At 49.0% G+C, this 19,221-nt stretch overlaps 2 protein-coding genes across 4 annotated transcripts in view; both read right to left on the reverse strand.

Moving 5' to 3' along the window:
- CUNH1orf35 (chromosome unknown C1orf35 homolog) overlaps positions 1-13,102 on the reverse strand; it is a 27,997-nt gene extending 14,895 nt beyond the window's left edge. Inside the window, exons 1-4 of one of the 3 annotated variants that reach the window (XM_088467473.1) lie at positions 4,262-4,657; positions 3,304-3,454; positions 1,492-1,599; positions 42-192 (exon numbers count right to left, since the gene is read on the reverse strand). In XM_088467473.1, coding sequence (XP_088323599.1) covers positions 42-192; positions 1,492-1,585 — 245 coding nt within the window. In that variant the 5' untranslated portion in view covers positions 1,586-1,599; positions 3,304-3,454; positions 4,262-4,657. Of the gene's footprint in view, positions 1-41; positions 193-1,491; positions 1,600-3,303; positions 3,455-4,261; positions 4,660-13,019 lie in introns of those variants that run through there. The other 2 variants (XM_088467474.1, XM_088467475.1) reach the window with 2 other exon arrangements.
- MRPL55 (mitochondrial ribosomal protein L55) lies at positions 8,659-19,203 on the reverse strand. The gene is made up of 4 exons (XM_088467478.1): positions 19,100-19,203; positions 18,125-18,237; positions 13,020-13,221; positions 8,659-8,872 (listed from the first exon to the last, which is right to left on the reverse strand). Exons 2-4 carry the CDS (start codon positions 18,157-18,159, stop codon positions 8,720-8,722), a joined length of 390 nt encoding a protein of 129 aa, XP_088323604.1. The 5' UTR covers positions 18,160-18,237; positions 19,100-19,203; the 3' UTR covers positions 8,659-8,719.
- Positions 19,204-19,221: the final 18 nt, after the last annotated feature.

Below are 19,221 nucleotides of genomic sequence, written 5' to 3' on the forward strand. Positions count from 1 at the left end.
GTCTCTCTCTCAGTTACAGTCAGTGACGACGGGAGACTTACAGCGCAGTCATCATGGCTTTCTCCTCTGCCTCCCTCACAGCCGCCAGCTCCTGCTGTCTGCTCAGCTTCTCTCCGCCACTCTTCTCCTTCGCGTACCACGTCAGGTCCTTTCCCTTCTGCCATCTTCCAACTGGAGCCATGAGCGAGTTCCCTGCAATGACAGACAGGTGCTGCCATTATTACCAGATATCATGCACTAGGGAGAGGTGGTCCATGGCGTCCCCATGCTGCATACTCCCAACGTCCCATTTCCCTCTCCACGCCATGCAGCTTGTAGGATGGATGACCTCACCCCCCAGCGCCTGATCGCGGGAACCCATCTAGTGAGACCCGACTCATCCGAAATCTCCAACAAACCATATATAGAAAGCCACTATTTATCATCACTATGCAGAAAAGGATGGGTCGTACAGAGTACTACTGAGCTGAAATAACTGGAGGGTTCTACATATGTCCCCAGAAGCGACTCGGCAGGTCAGAGGGGCTGGTCTAACAGAGCAGGCAGAGACTGACTGACACCCCTGCAGAAAAACACTGTGGATGGGTGGATCCACACCCAGGGGCGTGTCCAGTGATGTCACAGCAGCTCACATGACCAGTGTCAGGTTTGAATATTAAATAATAACATGGTCCTAAATATATGAGGGGGGTTCCAGCTGTCTGTAGTGAAGGGGACTCTATCTTGATAATACAGTTTCAAGTAGATGTCAGGGTAACACAGAACAACGTAATTAACTTCATGAAAATTTATATTTTGGAGTTTAATAGTTCCTTAGGGAATAGATATTTAGGATACAGAAGGGAGACCTCACACTGTTGTATTCTGGGGGGAGGGTGGGTGTCTGACATTCTCTATCTTTAAACATAGTCCAGTAGTTGTTGCGCTGACACTTGATGCAATGAATTAGAAGTTACGGCAAGAACAAGTTTTTGGGAAAAATAAAAACCGCTCAAACTCATTTTACAAGATATTGCAGTGAATGATCCATATATAATGAAAGAATAGTGCAGGGATGTCATAATATGGGAAATGATAAGAGAACAGTATCGGAAGATTAGAAGCCACAAAACCACATTCTGAAACGTTAAATGGCGGAGAGGCCGCACTTATCCCGTCAGCGCTCATGCAGTTGTGGTTCCCAGTAATCAGTGCATCATAATGTTATTATGTTTAATTGTAATCATCGTTTACATGATCACTGGGTCTTTACAAGAGCCTTGCACAGCGGTCAGTCTCACCTGGGGTACAGCGTCCTCTTTTTATTAAGTCTGCTGAAGACCCTCTAACCGTCCGTTATGTCACCTAATTAGTAACGTCTGAATGTATGCACTATAATAGCACGTGCCACTCTGACCCAGCACTTGGTAAGGGTATAATCACTCATCATGATATGAGGTCACATTGTGACTTATGAGGACAATAGAACAGAAAGATTTCACTTCTCGTTACCAAGGTAATTTTCTCGTTGCTTGTCAGTCTTCACATCTTCCCAGTTGAACTGGTCTTGCCCCCCTCGGACGCCCCCTCTCGATGAGCCAAACATAGTGAGCGATGGAGCTGTAGGGAAAGAAAAAAAAAAAAAAAAAAAAGAGATAAAACGCGGACAGTGAAACAATGGGGCGGAGATATGTCGCCCTCACAAGTGCCGGACGGAAATAAATAACACGATAAATAAATTATATATACTGTATACTATGTACAATACAATACGTGCCACCTTTTGCACATAAAGTAGTACCGATAAAAGCCTATATCCAACCCAATCATGCAGCTTGTCCTAGCGCCTATGTGGATCTGTCCCCACACACTGTTGCTGCAGCCACTGAAGTAATATTTGAAAGGTAATTAGGATTAGTACCTTATGAATATTAATCAGGCAGTGACATCACTGACTCCCAGCACACTGATAGGCTGCCTCCTGCTTCTGCAGAGTCACCTGTATATCAAAACTTTTCTGCTAACATTTTGCAGCGGAGTAGCTGAAGCCACACAAGTTCAATGCGACGCAGTCTCTGCGGATCTCCCAGTGCTACAACCCCCATAATATCAGCGTGATAATAGTGCTCTTACTGTATTCTATAACTCTTCACTCCTAAAACTGCATACACACGTAAAGATTAGCTGTCCAACCATCCAACTAGTTGATTGGTTGGAATGAAAATCTGGTAACGTATGGGAGTAACTGATGATCAGCAATTTGCTCCTAAACGCCAGAAAACAGATGACAATGGTCGGTCAGACAAGTTTGTTAAATGTTTGATCTAAACAATTTGTTCAAACAGCAGTTATTGTCCATTTTCCGGCATATGGGAGCAAATTGCTGATTGTATTCCTTATCAGATTTTCATTCCAACCAATCATCTCGTTGGATGGTTGGACAGAAAATCTTTACGTGTGTACCCAGCCTAAGTAATAACAGCTGACAGATTCGCATCTCACACGCAGAAACGCTGGATTTTATTGCGCTGTTGGCAAATCATGAAACAAATGGAACAAATTGTGAAAACTGGGACTGTTCCTGGGAATTAGGGATCTATGGATCAGTCCTGGAATGGCTGCGTCCGCAGCGCGCAGGTGACGGAATCCCAGCGACGCTCAGGGTATAGCCCGTCTGCCTCAGATACCTGGATAACACAATGATATTAAAACACCTGTGTCTCCAACGTTCCTCCGCAGCCCTCAGAGAGTGCCCAGGAAAATATGCCATGCTACTGCGTCACAACTCTCGCCAAGGCGCGCAGCGGTGACATCACTACTCTCCATTATTACCGGGCATCATACCACTTGTGCGCGACACTTGTTTGGTATGAAAGAAGACAATTCAACGTAGAATATACAGTGGATATATAAGATAAAGCAATTATACCTAATGTAAATTATACAGATATCGGAATCAGCGGAGGACTTTTTACCATATATGAAAGCACAAGGCTACAGGCCATGACATACAGTCTATAGGCGGATATTGATAAGTGACTGGCGGCTTGCTGTACAATACACAGTATATAGAGAACATTAATCCCTCTCAGTGCAATGTACAGTAATGCTTTGTATGTCTGCTTATCCCATGCATTTGCCAAATGCAAAATCACTGGCCATTATTAGTGTTAATTAAGTCAGAACGATGCTGACGTTGCAGTTCATTGAGCTCAGGGCATTGCCAGCCATGGAGAATAAGTGGGAAAAGCAGAGTAATACTGAAACACTCCCACTGATTAGCTGGTAAGAGCTGTAATGAGCCCCCCGGCTAAGACCCCTTACCTGGTCGACCCTCCTCTCACCAGACACGAGTCCCTCACTCAGATTTCCCGGACGGAAGACAGCAGGGCACACTCACTTCCGGGAATGAGTACTGGGGGGTCATGTGACTGGCGCTGCTGCACGGGCGGCCATCTTTGGCACGGGCAAATCACTGGGATAGGATATGATTGACTAGTAAGCTAGGAGATTGTCTCTCTGCTAGGTGATAGAGAGGACATTAATAATGTGGTTTAATGGAATCACACTGTCCCGGAGTCACACACCCCATCGCTCAGCATAGCATATAGGTGATACCATATTGTCCCAATAACTAATGTGCACCATGCAAGTCTATGGTCACAGATCTGGGTCCTCATTTTCACTAAGAACAGATGCTGACATACCAGTCTACTGATCAGAAATTAGGATTCCTGTGCAACTATCCATACATATACTGTTATAATGTATATTTGAATCACCAAACCCGTTCTGCTTCCTGCTAGATGCAATGCTGTCTGCTCGCACTATATATTATTATCCTTTATTTATAGGGCGCCACAAGGGTTCCGCAGCTCCTTACAAAGTATATAAACAGATGTGCGCACAAGTAAAAACATTATTAACAGTACAAACAATGCAGGACAGGGACATGGTTTATATACATTGCTGCATAACACTTAAATAAGCAGCAGGGAGTCAGCAACCAAGTGTTAGGTGCCATTGTCAATGAAAGTATAAGTAAGGAAAGGAGAAGCATATGAGGGAAGAGGGCCCTGCTCGTGAGAGCTTCCATTCTAAAGGGGAGGGGGCAGACAGACGGGCTAGATTGTGAGGAAGGAACATGCAGTAGTGGGTTAGGATGAGCGCTGGAAAACTTTGAGGAAGAAAGGGGTGTTGAGAGCCCATTTGAAGGGTAGGAGCCAGGAAGCCAAGTTATGGAGGAATTTTGAATCTTTAAGACAGTGTGGGCCATACTTACCGACATTCTGGCAGCCCCCTCGCACTCCCAGACCGCCCACTTTTGTAGCGGGGACAGGGGGCCGGTGGTCTTTCCGGGGGACTTGCCTACTCTTGTAGGGTACCGGGAGTGGCACTAGAGTTTCGGGAGGATCCCGGCACTCCTGGGAGAGTAGGCAAGTATGGTGTGGGCCTAAATAAAAAATTCAACGAAGCCCGAGGGCCACTAAGCTATACTGCAGTATTTAGACTCTGCCCCTCCTCACACTATTATGTCCCATAACTGCCCACTCCTACAATTTTAATTAGGCCCCAGAACTGTCCCTCCTCCTCCATTATGTCAGATAGTTGCCCCCATCCTCAAACACATAACTGCCCCGTCTAGCAAAAAGGATCCATTGAAATAATTAGCGCTCAGATCTATGGGGGCAGCCATCTTCTCGGCTCCTGCTGCTGTGCCCTCTGGCTCCACACTTCTCCCACTGTGCATTTGTAGTTTCCTTTCCTTTGATTGGTGGGTAGCTCCAGCCATCCTCCAATCAATGCTTATATATACGCCCACAGCAGTGATTGGTGGCCACCAATTAGCTATCTAGCAGCTAAAACAGTGTACAGACTGTGCACTGCTGTGATGTGTCAGCTGGCGCGGCTAGGAGGGGCATCACATGACTGGTGGCCGGGACTCGGGAGTCACTGTCTGGTAGAGAAAGCTGCGGCTGCCTGGCTGCTCTGCTTGTGGCCATGCAGTTTACCCAGCATGACTCCAAGGTGTGTCTGCCTCCCCCCCTGGTCACTGTAAGCAGCCGTGCACGCTAATGCCTGCCTCTGTGTCGAATTCACAAAATTCTGCAGAGACACAGCCGTATTCAATTTGAGGCGAGCCGCGATACTTTTTCGCGTCCCGGACTTTTCGCCTACAGTACTTCGCCTGTTTTGTAGGCGGAAAAGCATCGCCCGCGTGCCCGCTTTACCCCGTATTCAATTTGAAAATAGGCGAAAACGGGACCCGGCGAAACTCGAACAGGCGGAAAGTCCTGTCAGATTTGGGGAAATCAGCTTGACACCCCCCAAAAGATGCTGACATGAGGGTTCCCTATGGTACCCCCCAATTTGATTTGCTGAAGGTATTTGGTGTTTTTAAACGGGCTCAATAGCTGCTAAATAGCGTTTTTCTATAAGTGGTGCAGAATAGTATTCAGGAGTATTTTTTCCAGAAAATAACTTATCCTAGCAAATTTGGGGTACTTGAAAATGGGGGTCAGCATATTTAGAAGTTGCTAAAGTGAAGTTGAAAAAATCATGAAAAATCCACCTGCCGCAAGCACCTGCAATAAAAAAAAACACTTGGGGCATACTTGGGGACCCCCCGAGTCAAGTTCGCTAGTTTTTAACTTTGTACCCCAACATTTCCCCCCCCCCCCCCTTTTTCAAAATCATTTTTTGGGGTGTCCTTAAGTGTTTTTTAAAAATTTTTGACACAGCTTACCTTTGGAGGACTGTCTGAAGGCTGCAGGGGGGTTCCCGCAACGTTGCACCCCGAAACCCCAATTCTGCACTTTTTTCCGCCTCCCATTCAAAGGCGAAACTTTTTCGCCTAGTACATTGCATTGACTTTCCGCCTAGGTGGAAAGTCTTTCAAATTGAATACGGAGTAAAAGCAAAACAGGCGAAAATGACGTCATCGGCGAAAAAGTATCGCGGATCCGGATTTTTCGCCTCAAATTGAATATAGGCCACAGTAGGTGAGCCAAGGGGAACAGCTCCACGGGGTGAAGACCCCGGATATAGACCATTGCAAAGCATCACTTCTCTATACACTGCATACAAGGGCTGTGTACACAAATGAACGAGTCCGGGATGAGATCTGGCCATGAGGGGGGCGAGTTGTGGTTTCCAAACCGTTACAATAGCAACTCGCCCCCGACTCGCGTCTATATAAAGTTATATGTAAGTATGGGCCGTTGCATTGTACCACCCTTGTTCTATTTTCTAGTGATTATTGTTATTATATAGAATTCTCTTTCCATACGTGTGATTTAGTCAGCGGATAGATACATGAAATACAGCGATGATAACTGAGCACCGCGTCAGAGAAAGCTGAAACAGTATAATCAATGAATATCTATCAGGCGCCGTTACGCGCTATTAGCTGTGTACAAATGACCAGCGTACAAATATCTGCATGCGTCACTTTTGTGTCTTCTTTACTTTATTCTGTATTTTACTGATCCAGTTCAGAATTGTCTCCAGTTCTACAAATTACCTTCATTGTTTCTCATTAAAGGGAATTCTCTTCTAACAAGGTTTTGCATAAAAAACACAATATTTATTCTATTTTTAATACACCGACTGCACAAACATTTCATACAGTGCCTATATATATGGGCAGCACAGACGGTGTAATGGTCAGCGTTACTGCCTCATAGCGCTGAGGTCATGATATCAATTCCCACCATGGCCATACCTGTGTGGAGTTTGTATATTCTCCCTGTGCTTGCGTCCTCTGGGTGCTCCGGTTTCCTCCCACACTCCAAAAATATACTGATAAGTTAATGGGCTTCTGCCAAAAAATTAACGTGTGTGTACATGTGATAAGCTCCAGTAGAGTGTAAGCTCTACTGGTGCAGGGACTGATGTGAGTGACTGAGACACTCTCTGTACAGCGATGCGGAATATGCGTGCGTTCTATAAATAACTGGTAATAAATAAAGTAATGTCGGCTGCGTATTATCTTGCAAATGCATGTGTTGGATCATATATAATGTACTCCCTCGGCTGGGTGTAACGTGTGAGCCTGTACCGTTTGTGGGTGGTAACAGGGGCAGGACTCTAATAACAGGGGGGTTGGAGATGTGAACGCAGGCGTGCCTGAGTGTTTCCACGCCGTTTTTAAGGCGTGCATAATTAACAGGCAGCGTCACAGTACACGTCACATGCTTGCTTTTTACACTGAAGTCCTCGCAGTCCTTGCAGCAGGGTAAGGCAACCACAAGCGCTGCGATCGCTACCGATGGTGCTCGATGTTTTAATACACTTCCTGGAGATGACGGGCGCAAGTGGGCGTCTCAACATACGCTAATGGGTGTCTGCATACACAGAGCGATCGCTCGCACAGCCAAAGTGGGTGTGCTTATGCCTTGGCGAACGATCGCTTCCCATGGCGTCACTTTGAAAAATTTGCATACGCTGGATGCGAGCGAGCGGCCGCTTGCGAGAGACTCTGAATGAGGCCCTTTGTCTCCAGACACTTCTTGGCCATAATGCCTTAGATAGAGGCTCTGGGTAACACCGGACTCACTAGATTATACTCTGTAATGAAAGAGATCCTTTGTGCATTGGTATCAATATCTAAAGCAGGTGATAAACGTTGTTCATACGGTATATGTAATACTTCTTGGATAACCCCTTGCTCTGAATTTCAAGTCCTAAATCCTCTGGATCACTAGCACGTTTGTCTCACCTCTCTCATTACTGAATATGCACCGCAGTGACACATCATTATACTCACGGACAGTATTCACATTATGCGCCATGCATTGGTACAGTACAGTGTCTCCCGATGACGCCACCCGCCGGGTGTCGTGGTTGCTAGGTGATGGGCTTGGAGCTCTCTGCTTCCGCCGGATGTCCCGCTGGCCGAGCTGCTGGAACACGCTGCGCTGTAACTACCGGATTTCAGCGCAAACTTTATAAGGTAAGCACTTCTCCTTACACGCGTTTGTATGTACAGTCCTGATGAAAAGGTCTCAGGGCCTTGAAACGTCGACCATATTCCGTACCTATGTCTTTACTTATTTATACATTCTTTGATCAATTTTTAAATTGCCGCCTCTTTTCTCCTTATTGTTGTGGTGCTGCCTATAGGAAAAGTCTGTGTGTGTGTGTGTGTATGTGTATGTATATGTGTGTATATATATATATATATATATATATATATATATTTATTTGGTTGGAGACCCCTATATTTTAGTTCCCTACAGTCATGGCAAAGCCAATGGGCCGGGATTCCTACACGTCCTCTCCTGCACTGGCTGACATGTATTTGTGAACGATTCCTAGCGCTGGGGGACGACGAGGATTGAAGGGGGCGATTGCACAAAAGTCACATGTGTACCTGCTGTGGGTGCATCACTTGTGCCATCCATCTGACTAATGCTAATCATATAGCAATGTGGCCGCTGCGATCTAGTCTCATTATTACAGGGATATTTGATTGCAGCAATAAAGCAGATTCCCATTTCATCTCTTTAAGGGGTGAGGGGAGCGAAACAAAACGAACCTTTTTCGGGATGCAACGCTGCGTCAGCCTCTTTGGCGTCCACCGGTTCTGTCGCAGACTTTCCCGTATATGATTTTATTCCTAGTCTGGAACCGTCGTCAATAATTCTGTGCGTGTTACTCAAATAAAAGCCAGGTCACTGTCAGTAGAAAACCTTTAATAATTACACTTGTAAATCAGTTTAACATTTTACAACAAGCTTTATTTTTTCTTCCAGAATTTACTGTATCGATCCAAATTGTAATCCTCGTAGACGTCCTTTTCCTTTGTGGCGATGCCCTTCTTGGGCTGGTTCCTGAGACGTAAGCGGATCTTTCGCTGCTCCTCCGACAGTGTGGAGATGTCCAACGGCATCTGGCGAGAAGGAGACAAGCGTCATACGCAGCACACTGGGGTAAAATGAGAGGTCAGTAATAAAGAGGCGATCACTTGTGAAGTTGTCCAGCCACGTATAGCGAGCAACAGAGCCCCCCCCCCCCCCCCCGCCTTTGGTGACCTCCATGCTGCCCGAATCTTACTTTCAGCACTGTAATACTTATTTTATCCATACTGAAGAGAGAGCTGACTGAGAACGGTCTCTGCGATTCAGGGAACACGAGGTGACAGTGTTGGGGAAGGGTCTGGAGGACGATTACCTATAAATGTCAGAGAGGGGAAAGATTTCATCTACAATAATTGTCCACCCTGACATCTTGGTCTATCCTTGGTTCCCGAGCGTATGAGATGGACAAATCTGACCTAAGTCATCCACATGCTAGGATTATGCCGACAGTGTGGCCGACAGTGTACTGCTGAAAACATCAAATATATTGGGCGACACTTATGACATTGGTTCTACAGATTATTGAAAAAGTAAATAAATAAATAAAAGGTGCTCTCCATGGAGACCAATCAGACTCGGTCACTTTCCTTACACGGGTTTCTGAACACTTTTTCTAAAACGTTATATAGCAGCTATAATAAAAAGTTCCATAATTATGTACACAGAATACCAGTTATACATGATAAAATGTTCTGGAAATCAAGAGTATAATGGAAAACTAGTATTTTGGACTAGTGATTCGTCAGGTCACTAGTTACCATGCTTGTTCTTACAGGTTTTCTTTTTTTCCCCACCTTCCCCTCACTGTTCCCCCTCCCCCCATCCGTCTCTCCCATCTCTGTCCCCCATCTGTCCCCCTCCCCCAATCTCTCTCTGACCCCCACCTTCCCATCACTGTTCCCCCTCCTCCCATCCGTCTCTCCCATCTCTGCCCCCCCTCCCCCATCCGTATCTCCCATCTCTGCCCCACCCTCCCCCATCCGTCTCTCCCATCTGTCCCCCCTCCCCCATCCGTCTCTCCCATCTCTGCCCCATCCATCTCTCCCATCTGTCCCCCTCCCCCCATCCGTCTCTCCCATCTCTGTCCCACATCCATCTCTCCCAGCTGTCCCACTCCCCCAATCTCTCTCTGACCCCCACCTTCCCATCACTGTTCCCCCTCCCCCCATCCGTCTCTCCCATCTCTGCCCCCCCTCCCCCATCCGTCTCTCCCATCTCTGCCCCACCCTCCCCCATCCGTCTCTCCCATCTGTCCCCCCTCCCCCAATCCATATCTGTCCCCCACCATCCCATCACTGTCCCTCACCTTCCCATCCTTCTGTCCCCTATTCCCCCTCCCCCCCATCCGTCTCTCTCCCACCTGTCCCCCCTACCCCAATCCATCACTGTCCCCCCTCCCCCATTTGTCTCTCACATCTCTATCCTCCACCTTCCCCTCACTGTCCCCCCTCCCCCAATCCGTATCTCCCCTATATCTACCTCTCCTGCCCCATATCCCTGACCTTCACACTTCATCTCGCACCCCCCTCCCGTTGTGTCTCTCATAACTGCCCCTCCTGCCTGTCCCTCCAATACCTGTGTCCACCACCCTTCATCTCTCCCCCACACCTCCCTTCTCCATTCTGCCTCCTCCATCTCTGTTCTCCTGCCGCCTCACCTCTCCCTCATCGCTCTCCCCATACCCTCCTCCAGGAGAGATCTACCTGTCAGTGCCCTGACCCGCACCGCACAGGAGATAAGGAGGGGGGGGGGGTCAGGAAACTGTGGGCATAGACCTGCCTTCTACAGTCACTGCTTCAGGTGATCTGTCCTCGGTGCCAGTGGGAGGGTGGTGGGGCCTCCCTTCGGCTGCTAGACTGACGTGTGAGAGATTATATTGCAGATATCTTCCCCTGGACACTAACACATAGAGCATGTACAGTATAACAGTACATGCTAATTACATATCTTCCCCTGGCCACTAACACATGGAGCATGTACAGTCTATGCTAATTACATATCTTCCCCTGGCCACTAACACATGGAGCATGTACAGTCTATGCTAATTACATATCTTCCCCTGGCCACTAACACATGGAGCATGTACAGTATATGCTAATTACATATCTTCCCCTGGCCACTAACACATGGAGCATGTACAGTATATGCTAATTACATATCTTCCCCTGGCCACTAACACATAGAGCATGTACAGTCTATGCTAATTACATATCTTCCCCTGGCCACTAACACACAGAGCATGTACAGTACATGCTAATTACATATCTTCCCCTGGCCACTAACACACAGAGCATGTACAGTACATGCTAATTACATATCTTCCCCTGGCCACTAACACATAGAGCATGTACAGTATATGCTAATTACATATCTTCCCCTGGCCACTAACACATGGAGCATGTACTGTATATGCTAATTACATATCTTCCCCTGGCCACTAACACATAGAGCATGTACAGTATATGCTAATTACATATCTTCCCCTGGCCACTAACACATAGAGCATGTACAGTATATGCTAATTACATATCTTCCCCTGGCCACTAACACACAGAGCATGTACAGTACATGCTAATTACATATCTTCCCCTGGCCACTAACACATAGACCATGTACAGTACATGCTAATTACATATCTTCCCCTGGCCACTAACACATAGAGCATGTACAGTATATGCTAATTACATATCTTCCCCTGGCCACTAACACATGGAGCATGTACAGTATATGCTAATTACATATCTTCCCCTGGCCACTAACACATAGAGCATGTACAGTATATGCTAATTACATATCTTCCCCTGGCCACTAACACATGGAGCATGTACAGTATATGCTAATTACATATCTTCCCCTGGACACTAACGCATAGAGCATGTACAGTCTATGCTAATTACATATCTTCCCCTGGACACTAACACATAGAGCATGTACAGTATATGCTATTACATATCTTCCCCTGGCCACTAACACATGGAGCATGTACAGTCTATGCTAATTACATATTTTCCCCTGGCCACTAACACATAGAGCATGTACAGTCTATGCTAATTACATATCTTCCCCTGGCCACTAACACATAGAGCATGTACAGTCTATGCTAATTACATATCTTCCCCTGGCCACTAACACATAGAGCATGTACTGTATATGCTAATTACATATCTTCCCCTGGCCACTAACACATAGAGCATGTACAGTATATGCTAATTACATATCTTCCCCTGGCCACTAACACATAGAGCATGTACAGTATATGCTAATTACATATCTTCCCCTGGCCACTAACACATAGAGCATGTACAGTCTATGCTAATTACATATCTTCCCCTGGCCACTAACACAGAGCATGTACTGTATATGCTAATTACATATCTTCCCCTGGCCACTAACACATAGAGCATGTACAGTCTATGCTAATTACATATCTTCCCCTGGCCACTAACACATAGAGCATGTACAGTCTATGCTAATTACCTTCCCATCACTGTCCCCCCTCCCCCCATCCGTATCTCCATTCTCTGTCCCCATCCGTCTCTCCAATCTCTGTCCCCCCTCCCCCAATCCATCTCTATCCATCACCTTCCCACCACTGTCCCCTCTCCCCCATCTCTGTCCCCCCTCCCCAATCTGTCCCCCACCTTCCCATTTCCGTCCCCTTATCCGTCTCACCCATCTCTGTTCCCCCTCCCCCAATCCATCTGTCCCCCACCTTCCCATCACTGTTCTCCCTCCCCTCATCAGTCTCTCCCATCTCTGTCCCCCCTCCCCCAATCCATCTCTGTCCCCCACCTTCCCATCACTGTCCTCCCGCCCCCCATCCTTATCTCCCATCTCTGTCCCCCTCCCTCCATCCGTCTCTCCCATCTGTCCCCCACCTTCCCATCACTGTCCCCCCTCTCCCCATCCGTCTCTCCCATCTCTGTCCCCCCTCCCCTCTCCAATCTCTGTCCCCCACCTTCCCATTTCTGTCCCCCCATCCATCTCAGCCATCTCTGTCCCCCCTCCCCCAATCCATCTCTATCCTCCACCTTCCCATCTCTGTCCCCCCTCCCTCCATCTCTCCCATCCCTGTCCCCCACCCCATCTGTAATAAATGACTAAACGGAAGGCTTTATAAAGTAGTTCCTTAGAATATAAGTAATGTGATGAGTGAAGCATTAGACAGGTGCAGCTTACAGTCAGGACCCTGCGCGGCTCCTTGTATTGGATGGTGATGGTTGATCCGTCAGGCTGCACCAGCAGAACCGGATACGTCCTCAGGTAAGACCTCCTGCTGGATCGCCCGGTGCAGGCTCTGTTTGAGTCCTGCAGCTCGGCCGCTGTGTGCAGGGGATGGGAGGCCGGGAAAAGACTCCTGGGCGCGATGTTCTGCAGAGAGCTGAAACAGAGAGAGGGGAATATACAATAACCAACCACTTTAGAGCTACTGTAAACCTGGCTGGTATTGCGCATAGCTATTATTGCTTTCTAGGTGGACCTGTGATTTTGTGGACATATAAGCTACGTAGCCTATCAGATTCCAGCCAGGGACATCACTGAGGCACCGGCCGATTTGTGTTCACCAAAAATATACAATAAGAGAGAAGACAGCCTGAAAGGGCCGATATAGGCAGCTGGAGAGAGATTGTGTATTGTTTAAAATAAATTATTTAATAGTAGAAGGACAATAGGACATACTAGCAGAATATTATTCTCACACTAAAGATTATTTGAAATATTGTTGCAAAGATAAGAGATAAACTTTTGTGTGTAAAGAGGCACCCCTACCCAGGGCTCGGTAAGGCACCCCCCACCCAGGGCTCGGTAAGGCACCCCCCACCCAGGGCTCGGTAAGGCACCCCCCACCCAGGGCTCGGTAAGGCACCCCCCACCCAGGGCTCGGTAAGGCACCCCCCACCCAGGGCTCGGTAAGGCACCCCCCACCCAGGGCTCGGTAAGGCACCCCCCACCCAGGGCTCGGTAAGGCGACCCTTGCAAAGATCCCTAGCTGATACGTTACCAGCGCAGTCTTACATGGGGAGGGCAGAAGACATACAGACCAGAAATATAATCAAGCTTTTAGTTAAACAGTGTAATAATATTTTGTATTATGCACAGAAAACAAGAGATATGGTACGAACTTACCTTTGTTATCTCTGTTTCTACGAAGTCCATAGGGTCCACAGGGTTGACCTTGGGGTATAGCTAGATCTGTATCCACAGGCACCACGCAGTTAAAGCTTTAGCTGCTCCCAGGATGCTCCTGGGTCCATCGTCCTCTATACCCCGCCCCCGAGCCACAGGCACCTCAGTTGGTAAGCAGCCAAGGCCAGAGGAGGAGACGAAACAGAGAGAAGGAAGACTGGAACACACAAGAAAACCATACTCACAGAAATGGGAGACGGAAAACCGGTGACCAGCAACGCAGCCCTTTTGAAGCCAGGTGCGTCAGGGCGGGCGCCCTGTGGACCCTATGGACTTCGTAGAAACAGAGATAACAAAGGTAAGATTTTACCATATCTCTTGTTTTCTACTTCAGGGTCCATAGGGGGTCCACAGGGTTGACCTTGGGGATGTCCCAAAGCAGTTCAACTAAGGGCGGGGACGCTCCTGTGCAGAAAGGAGAATCCTGCGCCCAAAGGATGCATCTTGAGAGGCAAAGGTGTCAAAACGCATAAAACCTCAAAAACGTCTGAATGGAAGACCAAGTGGCTGCCTTGCACAGCTGAACCGCGGAGGCACCACGTCTAGCAGCCCAAGAGGGACCCACAGAACGAGTGGAATGAGCCTTAACAGAGGCCGGCACAGGTAAACCATCCTGTACATAAGCCTCACGAATAACAGAACAAAGCCAACGGGCAACAGTTTGTTTGTTGGCAGTCCAACCCTTCTTATGAAAACCAAAGAGGACAAAGAATCGGCCCTTCTTACAGAAGCAGTCCGATCCACATAAACTCAGAGCACGGACAACGTCCAACGAAGCCTCGCCAGCTGTAAGATCAGGGGACTGAAAAGCAGGCACCACAAGTTCCCGATTGATGTGGAACTTAGAGACTACTTTAAGCAAAAACTCAGGACGAGTCCTGGTGAAAAATTAAGAAGGGGGGACTACAGGAAAGCACCCCCAACTCAGATACCCTCCAGGCTGAAGCAATTGCCAGGAGAAAAGGTGTTAGGTCTTAGGTGTTAACCACTTGATGTCAACCGACTCAAGAGGCTCAAAAGGAGGTCCTTGCAGGACCCGAAGAACCACCGCCAAGTCCCACGGAGCCACTGGAGGCACAAAGGGAGGCTGGATTCGAAGAACACCTTGGAAAAAGGTGTGAACATCAGGCAGTGTAGCGATCCTACGTTGGAACCACACAGACAGAGCCGACACATGAACCTTCAGGGAGGCCAGACGTAAGCCTAGGTCAAGACCTGACTGAAGAAATGCCAAAATCCTAGAAACCCTGAACACCTGAGGATCAAAGTTTCTGGACTCACACCACTGAAAGTAAGTGTGCCACACTCGATGGACAAGCTCTTGAGATCGGAGTACCAAGGACGTCTGGGCAATGCTGGAGCCACCAGCAGAAACGTGCCTCCGTCCTGTTTGATTTTTCTTAGCACCCGAGGCAGCAGGGAGATCGGAGGAAACAGGTACGCTAGGTGAAATGTCCATTTCACCGACAGCGCGTCCACCAGACTTGCGCCTGCGTCCCTTGTCCTTGAGCCGTAAACGGGCAACTTGTAGTTGTGAAGGGAAGCCATCAGGTCCAACTCCGGCAGTCCCCATTTGTCCACGAGAAGTTGAAACACCTCCGGGTGAAGCGACCATTCCCCTGGGTGCACGTCATGACAGCTGAGGAAGTACGCCTCCCAGTTGAGGACTCCCGGGATGAAGACTACCGAGATTGCAGGAAGGTGGCTCTCCGCCGAAGCCAGGATGCGAGACACCTCCAACATCGCCGCTCGATTGTGAGCTCCTCCCTGGTGATTGATGTACGCCACCGTGGTGGCGTTGTCGGATTGCACCTGTACCGCCCGCAGCTCCAGAACATTTATGGGAATAACCGCTTCCTCCGCAGACCAACGGCCCTGAAGAGACAACGAGCTGGTCACTGCCCCCCAACCCCGGAGACTGGCATCTGTCGTGAGCAGAACCCAGTCCGGGATCCAAAAGGGGCGACCCTCGGTGAGATGAGCTGGCTGCAGCCACCAAGCTAGAGACCGGGGCACTTCTGGGGACAAGACCGGCATCTGGGATCGGATCCGGTGAGGTAACCCGTTCCATTCGGACAGAATCTTCCCCTGCCGAGGCCTGGAATGGAACTGGACAAATTCCACCATGTCGAATGCCGACACCATGGACCCCAGGACTCTCATTGCCGAGTGGACCGACACCCTGCAACTGCTCAGGCAACTGTATATCCTCAGTTGTAGGGAGGGCACCTGTTCTGGAGTCAGGAAAATCCTTTGTTGAAGAGAATCCAGAAGGGCTCCCAAATGGACCATCCGTTGTGATGGGATCAGAGATGACTTGTTCCAATTTATCAACCACCCGTGTGCCTGAAGACAAGCAATGGTCAGGTGGAGATGTCGAAGAAGTACCTCCGGGGAGCTCGCCAGCAGAAGATTGTCCAGATACGGCAGCAGCCGTATACCCTGGCCCCGAAGGTGGGCGGCCATAATTGCCATCACCTTGGTGAACACCCTCGGAGCCGTGGAAAGCCAAATGGCAACGTCCGAAACTGGTAGTGATGTTGCAGGATAGCAAACCTCAGATACCGCTGGTGTGCAGGTGCTATGGCCACGTGGATATAGGCGTCCTGGATATCCAGGGAGACCATGTAATCCCCGGGTTCCATCGCCAGAATGATGGAACGTAACGTTTCCATCCTGAATTTGGGAACCCTGAGGTATTTGTTCAGAGACTTCAAATTCAGGATAGGGCAATGAGAACCATTGGGTAGAATAGTACCCCGTCCCGCGTTGCCCAGAGACCTCAGAGGAGGAGTGGCCGAGTAACTGCAGCTCAGCGACGCCAGACTACGAGCTGAAAGGCGCGCTGAGCTGAGGGGAGGAGCCGCTAAACAGGGAAGGCTTCCTCCCCTGGCTAGCTATTAACCCCCCGGTTGCCGGCATCCAGCTTGCCACTAAATAACCCTGGTGGTCTAGTGGACTGACGGGGTATTCCTCCGATGGAGGGGGAGCCTGCCGCCACCGCTAGCAGCCCCCGGTCTGTCCTCTAGCACCGGGGGCAAAGGACTGCATTAATAGTAAGACCCGGAGTTGCCGGGGAGAAGGTAAGCCGCGAGTCGCCGATTAGCGGCGGCTCGCGGCTTACCTTCTCCCCGGCAACTCCGGCAGCAGTCCAGGGAGGTCCCCAGAGTCCGGCTAGTACGGACTCTGGCCTCCCGCCGCGATCCCCATTGCAATACTGGCATCGCAGCGTCAGCGGGGAGTAAGAGCGGCAGCGTGGGCGTCTGTATAGACAGCCCTTCGCTGCCACACTGAAGAGCCCCTGTTAAAAATAAAAAAACTAACAGGCTCTCTTTTTTTTTTTTTTTTTTTAAATTAAAAAGCTTTGGGGGCTGCTCCTGCAGCCCCCCTGCGCAGGGTGACCCGACTCCGGCCAGGCACCAACTCAAACTGAGGTGCTTGTGGCTCGGGGGCGGGGTATAGAGGAGGATGGAACCAGGAGCATCCTGGGAGCAGCTATACAGATCCAGCTATACCCCAAGGTCAACCCTGTGGACCCCTATGGACCCTGAAGTAGAAACATGTATAGAGCTGATGAGTCCCAAATTACTGTATATTATCTGTGTATACGAGACCCTGTTCTAGCGCCATTATGTACTAACAGGGCTATAGTTGGTGCAGATAATAAAAATTCCTTTGTATGGATGAGTAACTGACCCCTCAGACACAATAGTACAACATATTCACAAGATAGTAAAAGCAGCCCATTTAGAGCCATATAACATCTAATACGCATTCCGAGGATACAGAGTACATTACATCACAGAATTGTTTCCTATGAGAAACTAGAGCCTCAGTCCTAATATACGGCTTAGGGCTCATGGTGTCAGGACAGCTTAGAGGTCAGCGAAGCTTCCCAAGGTGTTCGCTTAAATGAAAACCACAATGATCCCAAAAGCGAGAACTCTGCGCATGGGATCACTGGAAATAATGGTTTTAACTTTTAGGCTGATCCTTATAGTTGTATTTGCTGACACAATGCACGAAAGGTCTGACGTCTCATGTAAGGACCACACAGACTCATGGAAACAATATGGCAGATCCCTGGAACAAGTTACCGGAGAAACGTGTACAAGGCCATGCCGGTCCTCATAAAGGTCCCCGCTGCTCTCTGCCAGCTGCGTGGTCACTCGTTAAATGCAACGCACAACCCCAGGCATTACAGAAAGACCTGAAACAGGGAGACGAAGAAAGATTCAGTGCACTTATGTAATATACAGATCTTGCAGTTTAAATGTGTGTACGTATTTAATGGGGGAGGCAGTCATTCGGTCAACAAGGACAATGTCGACACCACAATGTTGACATTCTCCACAATGGGGTCGTGGGGAGGTGCAGGAGGAGGAGAACAGGGAACTTGGGACTCAGCCATGAGTAGATTGCTGGTAGCGTTAGGCAGACCCGGCGAAGTATAGAGGATGGGAGATAGTTGCGGAGGCCTGAGGGGAGTGAGCGGGTCATGCTGCACAGCGGCAGGGGTGACTGTCGGTAGATGCTGGGAATTGTGGTTCCACAGCAGCAGGGTAGGCTGTCGGGGCATGCTGGGACTTGTGGTTCCACAGCGGCAGGGGAGGCTGACAGTACATCCTGGGACTTGTGGTTCTACAGCAACAGGGGAGGCTGACGGTACATGCTGGGACTTGTGGCTCCTCAGCGGCAGGGGTGGCTGTCGGTACATGCTGGGACTTGTGGTTCTACAGCAACAGGGGAGGCTGACGGTACATGCTGGGACTTGTGGTTCCACAGCGGTAGGGGCATGCTGGGACTTGTGGTTCCACAGCAGCAGAGGAGGTTGCAGGGGCATGCTGGGACTCGTGGTTCCACAGCAGCAGAGGAGGTTGCAGGGGCATGCTGGGACTCGTGGTTCCACAGCAGCAGGGGAGGCTGTTATGACATGCTGGGACTTATAGTTCCACAGCAACAAGGGAGCTGCTGGGACTTGTGGTTACACAGCAGCAGGGGAGGCTATGACATGCCGGGAAGCTGACCTGATGATAATAATACATACAGAGTATAGAACACATGAGACTTACCGGTCACCGCTGGGAAAGTCACACCTCCTGCTCCGTCACCACCCGGCGCCCAGACGTCATCACAGCTGGACAGCAGGGAAGCAGCGATAGGGGGGGGGGGGGGGCACGTTAGTGACGGACAA

The sequence above is a fragment of the Taudactylus pleione genome, unplaced genomic scaffold, assembly GCF_031769625.1.
Source record: "Taudactylus pleione unplaced genomic scaffold, aTauple2 ptg000071l, whole genome shotgun sequence".
NCBI lineage: Eukaryota > Metazoa > Chordata > Amphibia > Anura > Myobatrachidae > Taudactylus > Taudactylus pleione.